The sequence below is a fragment of the Carcharhinus amblyrhynchos genome, chromosome 7 (assembly GCF_965287045.1).
Source record: "Carcharhinus amblyrhynchos chromosome 7, sCarAmb.v2.hapA, whole genome shotgun sequence".
Lineage (NCBI taxonomy): Eukaryota > Metazoa > Chordata > Chondrichthyes > Carcharhiniformes > Carcharhinidae > Carcharhinus > Carcharhinus amblyrhynchos.
Genome location: NC_137330.1, coordinates 6,309,294 through 6,325,132, shown reverse-complemented (window position 1 = coordinate 6,325,132; position 15,839 = coordinate 6,309,294). Strand labels below are relative to the sequence as shown.

The 15,839-nt window shown below is 40.8% G+C and overlaps 1 protein-coding gene across 1 annotated transcript in view; it reads right to left on the bottom strand.

The window, feature by feature from the left end:
* LOC145345344 (pecanex-like protein 2) overlaps nucleotides 1-15,839 on the bottom strand; it is a 220,115-nt gene that overhangs the window by 103,111 nt on the left and 101,165 nt on the right. The window contains exons 22-23 of the mRNA XM_080193158.1: nucleotides 8,729-8,870; nucleotides 5,542-5,719 (exon numbers count right to left, since the gene is read on the bottom strand). Coding sequence (XP_080049284.1) covers nucleotides 5,542-5,719; nucleotides 8,729-8,870 — 320 coding nt within the window. The remainder of the gene's footprint in view (nucleotides 1-5,541; nucleotides 5,720-8,728; nucleotides 8,871-15,839) is intronic.

The following is a 15,839-nucleotide window of genomic DNA, read 5'->3' as shown; positions in this document are numbered from 1 at the left end:
AGGATTTTCTGAAATAACTCAAGACTCATTGTTTTAAGCTGTTTTTCTTGTCCTGTAGTGAGCTAATTATCAGATTTCCTCCTCACAACACACTCATACCAAAAGCAACCAAGCCATTGAGGACCAGGTTAAAGTCTTCATTATTAGCATGTGCAGGAATCATCAAGCCAGGCAATAGCTTCTGCAGTGGCTAAGTTGAGTTCGCTGAGCCATCTGCTGAATTTTGTCAAGGGCCAGTCTTTAATTATATGAGTCATTGATTAGGGTTCACCACAGCTGCAGTCTGGGTTCCCTGCAAGGCTCCACTTGTGCCAATTTGTGTAGATGATGGCAAGAGCTGAAGTCCTTAAGGTCTGAGCATTTGCATCCTATAAAGAACCAGCAAGTTTGCTGAGTATGTTGTTTCACATTTTGATCTTTGCTGTTGTCTTACTCAAATGTTTTTTGTGCATCAGCATTAGGTCAAGGATACACCAAGGTAAATGGGATATTGTTCATGATTTAGTCTTAATGTTTCAAGACCACTATTTGGAACTCAATCCGGTAATGGTGCCCACCCAGTACATTCACTCAATGTTGGCACTGTAGAGACAAGTGAGCACACTGGGCTTCTCCTTTCCTGTTCTAAGTAGAATCACTTAATGCTCATAATTACAATTAAAAAGGCGAACACCTGGAATTTGCAGCACAGAAAGAGTCCATTTGACTGTTGTGGTGCCAGTGCTCCACACAAATCTCCTCCCACCCCATTGTAACTCACCCTATCATCAAATCCTTCTATTCCTTTCACCCTCATGTTTTATCTCACTCCCCCAAAAATGCTTCTTTGCTATTTACATTAATCACTCCACAAATTCCATATTTTAACAACTGTCTGAGTAAAGACCTTCTTTCTGTATTCCTTACTGGAATTTATAGTCTCCTGGTTCCAGACTTCTGGACATGTGGAAACAGTTTATCTACCCTACCACACACCTCATAATTTTAAAGACCTTTGTCAGATTAAGCCTTATCCTTTGCTTTTCTAGAGAAAGGAGTTCCAGCCTTTCCTAACAGATATGACCTTAGTGAATATACCTCACTGTAGCTGTGGATTTTCCAAATAACACAGATAGTTATAACGGTCATTGTTGAAACCTTAATTGTTCTCTGCCCAGTTGCTGCCTAACCTGCATAGCCATGTTCTGTTTTTATTTGTGGTTTCCAGCATCTGTAATATTTTGCAACTGTTGTGACATTCTATCATTTTGTTTCATTCTAATCAATTCCCCCACTGGCTGAGGTTATTTATGAAGACCTGCCTTCTCAACCTTGCCCCTTGCCTGAGGTGTGGTGATTCTCAGGTGAAATCACCACCATTTGGGACTAGGGCGGCATTACCTTTACTAAGAGCCACGAGCCATTTGGAAATAAGTTGATGCAGAAAGAGGATAGAACACAGAGTGAAAATGGAATAGAGAAATGGAACAATTTATCCCTTTTACTTGCTCTTGTCTCGCTAAGGTTCATCTTGTCATGCATCATCACTTCCATTTATTTCACTGGGATAGTGAGGGAGCTTTTCCATTGTTAATTACTGAGTGGTGAATCTCCTTAACATAGCTAATGGGCGCCCTCGGCTGGATAATGTGGGAACACAAAAAGATTAATCAGTGTGAGGAAATGTGGGTTTTAGAAGCTTTCATCCCTTCTGTCTGGAAGGACGGGTATAGGACTGACGTGACATTCTGGTGGGGAGAATTGAACACGGCTGAATAGAAGTAATGGGTAATTCATTATCGTCAGATTCTCCTCTCTAGAATTTGCCCTAGGCCAGTTTTAGCTGTTTGGCAAGAAAGATTGCAAGAAGTTTTAATCAACTCTGTGAAAAGATAATTATTGCCCAGGACATTGGGGAGAACTCATGTTCGAGTCGTGTCAAGGGATTTTTACATCCATTTAACAGGAATCTTGCTTATAAAGTTTTGTCCAAAAGATTCTGAGAGTGCAGCACTCCCTCAGTAATGTGGATGTGTTGGCAACGTTCTAATTCACAGACTGACTGAGGCCAGACTTATATTCATTAAGCCACAGCTGAATTAATATTTGATTTCAATGCATCAGTGGCATCTGTTACTGAATACAACTTAATCATAGAACCCTACAGTGCAGAAGGAGGCCATTCAGTCCATCAAGTCTGCACTGACTACAATCCCACCCAGGCCCGATCCCCACAGCCCCATGCATTTACCCTAGCTAGTCATCCTGACACTAAGGGGCAATTCAACATGGCCAATCCACCTCACCTGCACATATTTGGACTATGGGAGAAAACCAGAACACCCTGAGGAAACCCATGCAGATTCAGGGAGAATGCGCAAACTCCACAGTGTCCTAAGCTGGGAATCGAACCTGGGTCCCTGGCGCTGTGAGGTAGCAGTGCTAACCACTATGCTGCCCCTAAAACAGATGTAGTCACCTCAACATAGGTCTTCTGGAATTCAGCAGCGTGAGATTCCAGGTATATACTTGGAGACCTCCCAGTAAAATCCCACACTGTAACTGTGGCATAACATGAGGCTTTTCATTAGGAAAAAAGGAAGACTTGAAACTGCTTTAAGTCTATTTATGGTGCTTATTAATAAAGATCCTTGTGTGCTAACTGTTTATAACTATCTAGCTATCCCACCTGACTTTCATCTGGTCAGGTAAGACTTAGGGATGTTAAGTGGCACAGTGCCAAAAGCCACTGAACAATACCTGAATCTGAAAGGTTCAAATTAACACTTAATAGCCGTTAATTTGTAACTACTGCTGCTTTTCACACCCAACAAATTTGACCTACTGAAGCGCAGCTTTTGCAAAACCAGCTGATTGAGGAAATGGGATCACTGGTGCTAAATAATCACCATGAATTTCAGTCTTTGTATTGTTTGCTTTGCATGTGAACTGTGCAAGGTGTGAAATGCAACAGGAACTGACAAACCACAATTCAATGTAATTAAAAGACTAGTGTCAATTGCCAACATCTGACTCCAGAACATTTGATATTGGCACAGGGTACAGTCAAAATTGGTCTATTTACCATCTCTAATACAAAACACACACTCGTATTTTACACAGATTATTCCTATCACATGCCACTGGAAAACTATTCACCATATCCCACTAAGGAGTCTATTCATCATCATATCCTACCACACAAACAATTTATCGTGATATCATGTATACACTATTCATCATCATATCCCACCAGAAGAACAACAACTTGTATTGATATAGTGCTGTAGCAAAATAACTTGACACAGAGCACGTTAGGAATTAGAACAAAGAAGAGTACAGCACAGTAACAAGCCTTCAGCCCTTCAGGCCTGCGCTGTTACTAAATTAATAAGGCAGACAACCCAAAACTAGGCCAGAGAAAATAAAGTCTGCATTTATGTAGCACTTTCACAATCACAGGATGTCTCAAAGTGCTTTACAGCTAATGAATTGTTTTGAAGTTTAGTCACATCTCTAATATAAGAAAAGCGGCAGCCAATTTGCACACAGCAAACTCTCACAAACGGCTATGACCAGACAACCTGTTTTGTGATGTTGAGTCATGGATAACTCTTGGCCAGGATACTGAAGTAACTCCTGAGCTCTTCTTTGAAATTGGCCTGTGGCATCTTTTACATCCATCTAAGCCTGGCAGTAACATCTCAAAACAGTGAAGCAGACCCTCAGTCCTGCATTGGAATGTCAGCCTCTGAAGTTGGACTTCAATTCATAACCTTCTGCCTCAGGTGAAGTGTTACAAAATGTGCTATAGGTAAGGTTTAAAGAGTGTTGTCAAGGAGAAGTGAGGTACAAAGGCCAACTTGCAATGAAACACCTCGTGCGTCAGCACAGGGCTTTGACCAATGGAGGGTCCTGTGCTGGCTGGTGTCAGTGAGGAAACCAGAGTCTGAGAGTTCTGAATTTGCTGATGCGCACGACAGCAACATTCAGCAACATTCGTCATTTCCACTTAGAGTGGGAAAGCGCTGATCCAAAGGCCTGAGGTAACTTTGTTCAGGATAAGTCTTTTTCCACAAAGATTTTCAACAACAGTTATGTTATTTATGTTGAAATCTAAAGCAATTAGTTAGATCTGGGCTTTGTGTTTTTTAAAAAAGACAAATTTATGAAATTCTGCTGATTGAAGCCTCAGGATGGAGAAGCCACAGCAGAAGGGTGAGTGCAGCATGTCCCACACAGCTTCCTGCTGACTCTCAGAGTCCCCCTGGTAAATACTGAGTCACATGAGCTCACACAATAGAAAACCGTGGACTGTTGATTGAAGAGCTCACCGGCAAATGAGGAGCCTATTCTCCAACAAGCAGATAAGCAACCAATCACATTGAAGTATGCACACATGGCAAACCAGTGGGAGAGTTTTGCAGCAATTATCAGCTTAGCATGGAGTTAGAAACTTATTAAACCTCATTTTTTCAAAGCCTGTTACAGAGAAACTGACTACATTAGAGTGGAAGTTCTCATTGTTTCAATTGATTTCCCATTAATTGGTGACTGCTTCAACAGTGCCATCTGGAGAAATGGACTATCAATGGTAACAACATCTGGACAACTACATGGGCTCTAGGAGCTGCTCTTAGTTACATGGAGAAATGTGACAGTTCTGCCATCATTAACATGGCAAATGTTGGCCCAATACGTTCAATCTTCCCAATGCACAGTTAGTCAAAATTCCTGCTCATCTGAAATTGAATGTCAAGTTTGACATTTTAGAGATAGTAGCAGAGTCAAGGGAACATAAGAACATAAGAAATAGGAGCAGGAGTAGGCCATCTAGCCCTTCGAGCCTGCCCCGCCATTCAATAAGATCATGGCTGATCTGTCGTGGCTCAGTTCCACCTTCCCGCCCTCTCCCCATAACCCTTAATCCCCTCTCTTATCAAAAACCCATCAACCCGCATCTTAAAAATATTTAGCGAGGCAGCCTCCACCACTTCAACGGGCAGAGAATTCCAGAGATTCACCACCCTTTGAGTGAAGAAGTTCCTCCTCAACTCCGTTCTAAACCGCCCCCCCCTTTATCTTGAGGCTGTGCCCCCTAGTCCTACTGTCTTTTTTGAGCGGGAAGAGTCTCTCCACCTCTATCCTATCCATCCCATTCATCATCTTATATGTCTCAATGAGATCTCCCCTCATTCTTCTAAACTCCAACGAGTACAAGCCTAGTTTATTCAGCCTCTCCTCATAGCTCAACCCCCTCAACTCCGGTATCAGCCTAGTAAACCTCCTCTGCACTCCCTCCAAGGCCAAAATATCTTTGCGCGGTTGGGTGTCATCAAAATATATTTGGAAACTGATGGTATGTTTTTGGGTGACATTGCTGTGAAGCAGAATGTAGATGAGAAATAGACTACAAATTATATTATTAAATAGCATACTATTTACCATCATAACTCACCATACAAACTATTCACTATCATATCCCACAATACAGACTATACCCTACCCCAGTAAATGCATGTGCAAGAACCATAGTGACACAGTGTTTCTGAAATTACTCGCCTTACTCAATAAAATTGACATCAGGAAAAAATCCAGCAAAAAAGTCTCGGAGATGCTGCTGTAATCAAACTGGAAAAAGAGGACGGTGAAACTCAAAGTTACGTATTGGTACGTTGGATTACAGAAGGATGAGCGCAGTAGCTTCATACTGGCCATGGTCATCATGAAAACATCGAGGCTGCAACACAAAGTATAACAGTGGTTAACAAGTATAAACCATTTTGATTGTCCTGCCATGGATTGTTGTCAACTAATTTAGTTGCTGGGACATAATTAAACCAGGATAATTTGGGTGCTTTTATTCTTATGTTTCCATTCTAAATTCCTATATTGACATTTTTAATGGAAATATCTATGTAAACTTCTCACTGTAGTTGCACCATTCTGTTGGTGTGGTGGCAATATCGCATACACCTTTTGGATCCATGGAGCATGTGAACTGTAGCTCATTAAGCTTGCACAGCCAAATAACGAAAGAAATATGGACTGGATTTTACAGGTGCCACAATACCCACATGCCCCCACTCTCCCAACCTATAAAGTCAAAGGGGAACCTACCCACGATCCCAACAGGTGCCTTGCAGCACTTTAACAGTGGGAGCTGGGAATTGCTTTGAGATATGACTGTATCTTGGGAAAGTCCTGCCTTAGACAGCTACTATCCAATCAGATGGCCAGCAGGTCTGTAATCTCAGCAGCACCATCAAAGAATGGTGGTCACTGCTGGGTGTAAAGGACCGGCAGAATATTTCCAGTAGTGGTTAATGACGTTTTTTGAATGTCTATAGTGAAGTTCTCCATGGGTTAGACTTTGGACCCTTGTCTTCCTGATATATATTAATAACATAGACCTTGGTGTACAGGGCACAAATTCAACTGATACAAAACTTGGAGAAGTACTGTGAACTGTGAGAAGGAAACTGTGGACATAAGGAAAAATATTCTCATGCAATGGGAGATTAAGGTATAGAATGCTCTGCCTGAGAATGTGCTAAATGTATGTTCAATCCAGGCATTCAAAGGGAAATTAGTTATCTGAAAAGGAATATGTACAGGGCTATGGGGAGAAGACAGGGTGATGTCACTGGGTGAATTGTTCATCCGGAGAATTGGTGCAGACATGACAGGCGCCAAATGACCTCGATGTTGGAACAATTCTGCTGGTGAGCCCATTTATTTATTTTTATTCATTTGTGGCATCGCTGGCTGGTCAGTATTTATTGCCCATCCCTAGTGCAGTTGAGAGTCAACCACATTGCTGTGGCTCTGATGTCACATGTTGCCAGATCAGGTGAGGACAGCAGATTTCCTTCCCTAAAGGACATCAGTGAACTAGATGGGTTTTTCTGACAATCGATAATGGTTCATCACTAGATTCTTAATTTCAGATATGTTGAATTCAGATTCCACAATCTGCTGTGGCAGGATTCAAACCTGTGTCCTCAGAACATTAGCTCGGTTTGTGGATTAATAGTCTAGCGATAATACCAGTAAGCCATCGCCTCCTCAGGGTCTTGCCAGGGACTGAGAGGGCTGGGGATTGATTTCAAGAGGTCAGAGGGGTGGGTTAAAGGAGTGATCACCTTGGAGATGGGTGGCCCTCTGAAGGGCCACAGGAGCTGCTCAGCTTCTCACATTGTATGTGGTTCCCCCCATCACAGGTAAAATACCAGCAGCAGTGAAATGAGACTCTTTAGTGGCTATTAATTAACCACTTAATGGCCTCAACAGGCCCAAGAATGGGCAAGTCACCCAACACCTATCCATCCCCTGTAAAATGTTAAATGTTAGGAATGGGTGACTAAGTGGTAGAAGGCCACCCACTGTATTTATATGCTTCGACCTTCAAAGCTGCCAGCAGGGAGACATAAAGTCCAGCCCTTGGACATGGAATGAAATACGGATTTGTATAAATTTGTGTTTGAACACACTTCCCATTGAGACCTTTTCACATGCCTGTGTACCATATGGCAACACCCGAGAAATGTCTCACTTAACCCTCTTTTAATGGTTATTCATCCATCTTTCAGTCCTTCCACACTTCCAAACGCCCTGGTTCAGCTTTCATTTATTTATCTCCTGATTTCCATGTCTTTGCCCCTCTCTATCTGTGGCCAGATTGGTTTACCCCAAGGTTTATTGTTACGTAGTTTGAAATAGAAATGGTGCTCTCGAGGAGAATGATGTGGTCAACAAAGTCAAACATGGTCATGAGGAACAAGGAGTGGGAGGCAGCAAACCGTGTGCACCATCTCATGGGATGTTACTTTATAAGCCAGTCTCTGGGTGATTCACTCTTCTCTGTGGCACCATTTGTACTTCAAACTACAAAGCAATAAATCTTGGGGAAACCCAATCTGGCCATAGATAGAGAAGGGGAAAGACGTGAAAATCAGGTGATAAATAAATGAAGGCGAAACCAGGGCACTATATATACATACATATATACACAATATATTAGTATGGAAAGACTGAAAGGTATGGATGAATAACTGTTAAAAAAGGGTTGAGTGAGACATTTCTCAGATGTTGCCATGTGGTACAAAGGCATGAGAAAAGGTCTCAATGGAAGTATGTTCAAACATAAATTTATACAAATCTTATAATTATAAACCTCTGACTCTGCTATTCTCCAACTCGAAACCAAGCAATGATCGTTTGCCTATGATATTCTCTTTTTTTACCACTGGGGGTGAACAGACACAAGGAGCTCACCACTTTGGTAGTTATAGGCCAACAGTTTGCTACAGTGTGTTGCACTACACTGCATATTTTCAGAGAAATTCCAACACACAAACAGACCACTTGGTCCGATCAGTCCATGCTGGTGTTCCTCTCAAATGAACCTAATCTCATATGCTTTGCCTTTGCCTGAATCATCCCAATTTCCTTCAAAAACCTAACCTATTCTTGAGTGACCTTTGATCATTAACCCCAATAGTGCATTCCACTGACTCACAACCCATGGTGTATTTCAAGTTTCTCCTTTCCTAGCATTACTCCAGAGGCTAGTAGACCTTTCCGGTTATGTGCAGTCAAACACCACCCAGATAGGATTGGGTAAATAATTCAAAATGGTTCTTGTTGGAATTGATTAACCATTACCAGCAAACAGACACACTGGAGAACCTGTCAAAGCAATTACTACATTTTCTAAAAATAATAATGTAAATGTGTAGCAGCTCACTGTAAGCCAAGTCTTTTCTGACTGCTGAGCGAGAAAGCATCATTGGTGAGTGCATTGAGCACCACAGCAGGGTAAATGATGTACTTCTCCAAACACAGAAGCCAAACGTACAATCGCTCAAACCACATTAATTGGGCTGCATCTGGAACACAAAACAAAAAAAATTACACAGAAAATAAAGAGGGAGCAAATACACTGTAACTGGTTATGGAGCTAAGGTAAGTGGATGGAGTTAAAGTGCAAATTAGTCAGGATCTAACTGAATGGTGGATGAAGTTTGACAGACTCCCTGCTCCAAAAACCCTTCTTCAAAGGTTTAGATAATACATAAATGGGGGCGGGGGGCATTGTTATAAATATCATCTTGTACTTAAATCTGTGATCCCTTCCTTTCACTGTTAAAACACAACAGATGCTACATTTTGTCAGTGCTTTTTATTAGTCCAATGGGACATGAAAAGTGCTGGCTAGGCCAACATTTATTGTCCAATCTCAACTGCCCCTGAGAAGGCAGTGGTGAACTACTGCAGTCCATGTGGTGTAGATATACCCACAATGCTGTTAGGGAGGGCGTTCTAAGAGTTTGACCCAATAACAGTGAAGGGCATGATGATATATTTCCAAGTCAAGATTGTTTCTGACTTGGAGGGAAACTGGCAAATGGCAGTGTTGCCACGCAACTGCTGTCCTTGGCCTTTTAGGTAAAGGTTGCAGATTTGGAAAGCGCTGTTGAAAGAGCCATGGTGAATTACTGCCACTGTGCATCAGTGGTGGAAGGAGCAAATGTTTAAGGCTGTGGATGAGGTGCCATTCAAGCAGCCTGTTTTCTCCGAGATGGTATCAAGCTTCTTGAGTGTTATTGGAGCTGCACTCATCCAAGGCAAGTGGGTAATATTCTGACTTATGCCTTGTAGATAGTGGACAAGCTTTGGGGAATCAGGAGGTGAGTTACTCAATGCAGAATTCCCAGTCTCTGACCTCCTCTTGCAGCCACAATATTCATAAGGCTGGTCAATGGTAAACCCCAGGATGTTGCATACCATATTGTTTCATCTTGGGCAGTCTGGGCACTTGGAAGATGAGGAAGTCAGAAATCAGGGATGAACTTTGCACTATAATTTTTGACTTTAAAATGTAGGTTGCAGTTGGCACCTTAGATTCAAATCACCACCACACATTCCCATCTTTAACTACAACACTGGCGTTCAAACCAGACCAAATACTAAAGTAAAAGTCTATCCTTTCAACTAGCTAGTGTGGACACTGTCTTCACCTGGTTTCTAACTGATTGAAGGCTTGTACAGAAATCTTTAAGTCACAGCTGCCATCTTTCAGGTGAATCACCAAACTGCCCCCTCAAATAGATATAAAGGGCAATTTTCAAGAAGAGCAGGGGATTCTCCCCAGTGTCTCAGCCAATTTTTGTCCTTCAATAAGCATTATTAAAACAGATTATTTGGTCGTGATCAGATTTTATTTTGTGGGAGCTTGCTGTATGTACATTGGCTGCCTCATTTCCCTACATTGTACTAGTGACTGCACATCAAAAAGTATTTCATCTGCTGCAAAGTGCTTTGGATGTTCAGAGGTTGTAGAAAGTGCAATAGAAATGCAAGTCTTTCCTCCTTTCATCCTTCACATGAGATCAGTGAATGGCAGCAGCATTGGGCACTGACCCTGGTTAGTACAGCTCCACTGCTTAATCCCTCAATATACTGAACCATCAGGATACAGCAGATTTCATTTCTAATGAATACTGGTGCTCTTAAAGGATTTTTAATATGTTTTTGTTGTAAATGCAAATCCAAATCAACAATTTAATTTACGGTCTACTTCACAATCTTTTTAGCATATTTTCTCAGATCTAAAGAACTCAGTTTAATTACAATCATGTTTTAGCTCCGGGTGATGTATTACTTTAATTTAAGCCCCATTTCACATGCAGTGCAGTTACTAGGCATGAAGGTTTTAATTCCCCACTATTGTCTTGATGCTCAAGCAAATTAAGTTCCACTCTAAGTGATCCCTATGTAACCATATACGGTTACAACTGCAGCAATCCAGAGGCTCTTGTCAAATCATTTTCACACATCATTTTCAATGATCATTATCACTTGCAACAAGCAGAAATGCGCATCAAATGCAGACAAATTATAATAGCCAAGAAAATATTCATATCTGAAATAAAGCCACAAGGTTTCTAACCAGATTTTGTTTCACATAGCACATAAAATGTCACAATGGTGCAATATTTTGCAAAAAATATTCTCATATCAGCTTCTTAACAGCAACAAATTATTGCATTTAGAAAGTGCCTTTAACATAGTAAAATATTATAGGAGTGCTTTTAAACAATTTTTAGCACTGAACCACATAAGGAGATAATTAGGACAAAGGCTTGGTGAAAGGGGAGGGGGGTCTTAAGGAATGTCTTAAAGTAGGAAAGGGGGAGAGGGGGTGGAGACATTTAGGGAGAGAATTCTAGTACTTAGGGACCTAGCGGTTGGGTGGTCCAACTGCAAATGGTTGCGCAATTAGAATCAGCAATGCCAGATTTGGAGGGATTCAGGTTTTGGAGGGTTGGAGGGCTGGATGAGGTAACAGGGATAGAAAGGGGTGAGGTCATGAAGATTTATGATAAAAGGATGAGAAATTTCACATGTTAACAGAAATAATGCCTCAAAAGATACAAATAATTGACAAGCCAGGTCTGGTGATAACAGCTATCATTTGAGCAGATTGATAAATTGCACTGCAGTGGAATTACTCACGAGGGATCAAATACATTTGGCAGGAATTTTGTAGACAGAATAATGAGCATTATCAAGCAACAAATTAAAAGGAAAAACATCCATCCATTTATGAATTATTAATAGTACAGTGCTCTCATGCTGATTTAATTTTAATGCATGTACTCAGACTGACCAACTCACCCACAGAAACCTGAGAGGGGAGGTCACATACTGGTTCAGCAATACAATCTCCCATCTCTTTCCTTTTACTGTTCACTTTTGCAATTTCTCTCAGATAGATTAACAGAAAATAAGAGAATGGAACAAAGAGGGAAAACATCAGCTCCCATGACAAAATGGCTATTTTACTGCAATTAGGTGTTCAATCAGGGCTCTCACCTCCTCGATAAGTACTGACACAATTCCACTTAAACACGTACCTCTTATACATAACTCAATGGATACTGGGACAGTCCCACTTAAACACCTTGAAAGATTCTACGACAGCCCCATTTAAAACATCTCAGTAAATATTGGGACAGCTCCAATTACACATCCCTTTCTTATCAACATCTCTTGAGATAATGTGCAGTCCCATAACCAATTTCTTATTTGCTTAAAATGTAAGGATTGCTGGCAAGGCCAGCATTAGTTGTTCATCCATAATTGCCCTTGAGAAGGTGATTGCAGTGCAGAAATACATCTAACCAGGGTTGGAAATCCTTATGTTTCCTGATGACTCAGTCTTCAGTTTTCTCTCACTTCAAATCTGTTGTGTGGCATTTTATCAAATGCCTTTTGTAAGTCCACATAAACCACTTCAACATCATTAACTCACATCAACTCTCTCTGGCAGCATGGCGGCACAGTGGTTAACACTGCTGCCTCACAGCCCAGAAACCCGGGTTTAATTGCTGGCTTGGGTGACTACGCGGAGTCTGCACATTCTCCTCATGTGTGTGTGGGTATCCTGCAGGTGCTCCAGTTTCCTCCCACAGTCTGAAAGATGTGCTGGTTAGGTGCTTTGGCCATGCTAAATTCTCCCTCAGTGTACCCAAACAGACGCCAGAGAATGGTGACTAGGAGATTTCACAGTAATTTCATTGCAGTGTTAATGTAAGGCTACTTGTGACATAAAAAATAAACTTTAAAACTGTTACTTCATCAAAATATTCTAGAGAACTATTTAAACGTAGTTTTCTGTTAACAAATCCATGCTAGTTTTCCTTAATTAACCTATATTTGTGCAAGTAACCATTAATTTTTTCTTGAATTAACATTTCTAGAAGCTTTTCCACTGATGAGATTAAACTGACTAGTTTGTAGTTGCTGGGCTTATCTTAAAATCCATTTTTGAACAAGGATATAATATTTGCAATTTTCTAGTTTTCTGCACCATCCCAAGCCTAAGGAAAATTGGAAAATTATGGGCAGTGTCTCGGAGATTTCCCCTCTCATTTCCCTCAGTAGGGGAAAATCTAGACAATACAGACCATAATACAATACATATTAAAGATGATGGTAGAGAAAGGCATTCGAAAGGTGAAAAACAAAGTTAATAGATTAGAGAAAAACTGATTCAGAGGGACTGAGAATAGAACTTGGGAAAACAAAATGGGGAACAATACTGACGACAACAATGTAGAACAGCAATGGAAAACATTTAAAATGGTGTTCAACAGGAAGTAGGAAAATATATTCCACGAAAAAGAACAAACTAATCACGCATGAGACCCCATGGAGAGATAAAGGAATGAGGGAACAGCTGATGGTTATGAAAGAGGCATACATTAAGTATGAATTCAGCAGAAGAATGCATGATAAGAGAGTACAAAGAGGTTAGGAGAAAACAATTAGGAAGGCAAAGAAAAAACATGAAATTAAATTAACAAAGAACATAAAATAACAGTAAAATATTTTATAGGCACATCAATCAAAAAGACTGTAATGGGAATATGGCCATCAAGGGATAGGAAGGATAATACTACAACAGTACAGAATTTTAAATTATTTCGCTTTGGCATTTAGTAGGGGGATGGAACAGGTGCTCAGAATTTTACTGCTCACAGAACGGAATTCTCTGTTGGCCTCGGGTGGGATTTTATGAGCCTTGTCTGAGCGAGGTCGTAAAATCTCACCCACAGTATTAAATGCTCAGACGAGCCTTGAGGTAAGTGCATTTAAACTAAACAACTCAAAAAGGATAAAGCCCCTTGTGCACACAGATTATACATACATATTTTAAAATCTAGGGAAGAGATAGCAGAGTAATATACACATACTTAATAATCCATTAGAAAAAAGTGTAATTCCAGCGTTTGACAAATAGCTAATGTAATTCCTATATTTAAGAAGGGGGACAGAACAAGTCCAGGGAATTATAGACAAGTCAACTTAACATCAATGATAGGAAAATAAGGGAATTCTTACTAAAGGAGGGAGTAGGTGAATATCTAGAAATGATGATAAACATGAACAGTAAGCATGGATTTCAAAAGGGAAAATCTTGCTTCACCAACCTGACTAAATTTTTTATGGTAACAGAGTAGATAGTAGTAATGCACTACATGTAATTTATCTCGATTTTCAAAAGCCCTTTGATAAGGTGCCTCATGACAGACTATTAATAAAGTCAGAGAATGTGGAGTTGGGGACATACAGCAGAATAGCTGACTTCAAGACAGAAAGCAGAGAGTGGAATAAAGGGTAGTTACTCTTGATGTCAAAGCATTTGACGCCATCCAGGATGAAGAAGCTTGCTTGATTGGCACCCCATTCACCAGCTTCAGTGTTCACTCCTCCACCAACATACAGTGGCGACAGCATGTATCATGTACAAGATGCACTGCAGCAACTCACCAAGTCTCCTTCAAGAGCTGATTCCAAACCCATGACCTCTACTATCTCAAAGGACAAGGACCGCAATTAGATGGGAACACCACCAACTACAAACTCCCCTCTGTTAAATTCTCTACTACTGGGGTGCATCCCCAAGAACTCACAGTATTGACAGACGTTAGGGAATGCGGGTATTTATTGCAGAACTTATTCGCTCCACACTCCAAACAACAACTGCCTACTAGGGCGGTCCCTGGGCAGATCAGCACACAGCCAAGGTCACCTGACTCATTCTTTTAAGGGAGGCTGTGCCCAACATACATAATTCCCTCCAAGCCGCCCACCATCCTGACTTGGAAATATAATCGCTGTTCCTTTATTGTCACTGGGTCAAAATCCTGGTATTCACTCCTAACAGCACTGATATACCTACATCATATGGACTGCAGCAGTTCAAGAAAACAACTCATCACCAAGTTCTTATAGACAATTAGGAATGAACAATCACTGCTGGTCTAGCTAGTGACATGCCACGCCCCATGAAAGAATTTTTAAAAATCAGGGTGATAGAAGATGGGAAATGAAGTTCTTCCACAAGGCATTGTGCTGGGACCACTGCTGTTCACAATGTACATTAACTATTTGGATTATGGAATCAAAAACACCATTTCTAAATTTGCAGATGTCACCAAATTGTGGGGGAAGGTGAGTAATCAAACCTGAGGACTGCAACAAATTACAGAAGGACATTAATAAACTTGAAGGAATGACAAATAATTGGCAAATTAAGTTCAACATAGAAAAAACATGAGGAAATATATTTGATAGAAAAAATAGGAAGGTCACTTGTGACTTGGAAAGTGCAAGTAGATGAGGTAGAAGAAGAAAGGGATCTCAAAGAGTACAAATACACCAATCATTAAAAGTTGCGTTACAGATTAGCAAGACCTTTAAAAAAAGCAAACCAATACTTGAATTGAAAAATAGGGAGGTTACCCTGAACCTGTATTGAACCTCAGACTACACGTAGAATGCTGCGTACAGTTCTGATCGTCATATTATAAAAACCATGCTGAAGCACTGGTGACGATGCAGAAAAGATTCTCAAGAAGGTTAAATTTTAAAATTTATTAATTATTGTCAGAAGTAGGCTTACATTAACACTGCAATGAAGTACTATGAAAATCCTCTAGTTGCCACACTCCGGTACCTGTTTGCGTACACTGAGGGGGAGTTTAGTATGGCCAATACACCTAACCAGCACATCTTTCGGAGCATCCAGAAACCCACGCAGACACTAGGAGAGTGTGGACACTCCGCACAGACAGTGATCCATGCCAGGAATCAAACCCAGGTCCCTGGCGCTGTGTGCCATTGTGCTGCCCCAATGAAAAATATGTGGGTATATTACATATCAAGAAAGGATGGCAGGCTGGGTCATTATTCTCTTGAATAAAGGTGGCTGAGCACGACCTAATAGAGGTCTTTAAAAATTACGAAAGGTTTTGACAGTTGATGGTGAGAGAATGTTTCCTCTTGTA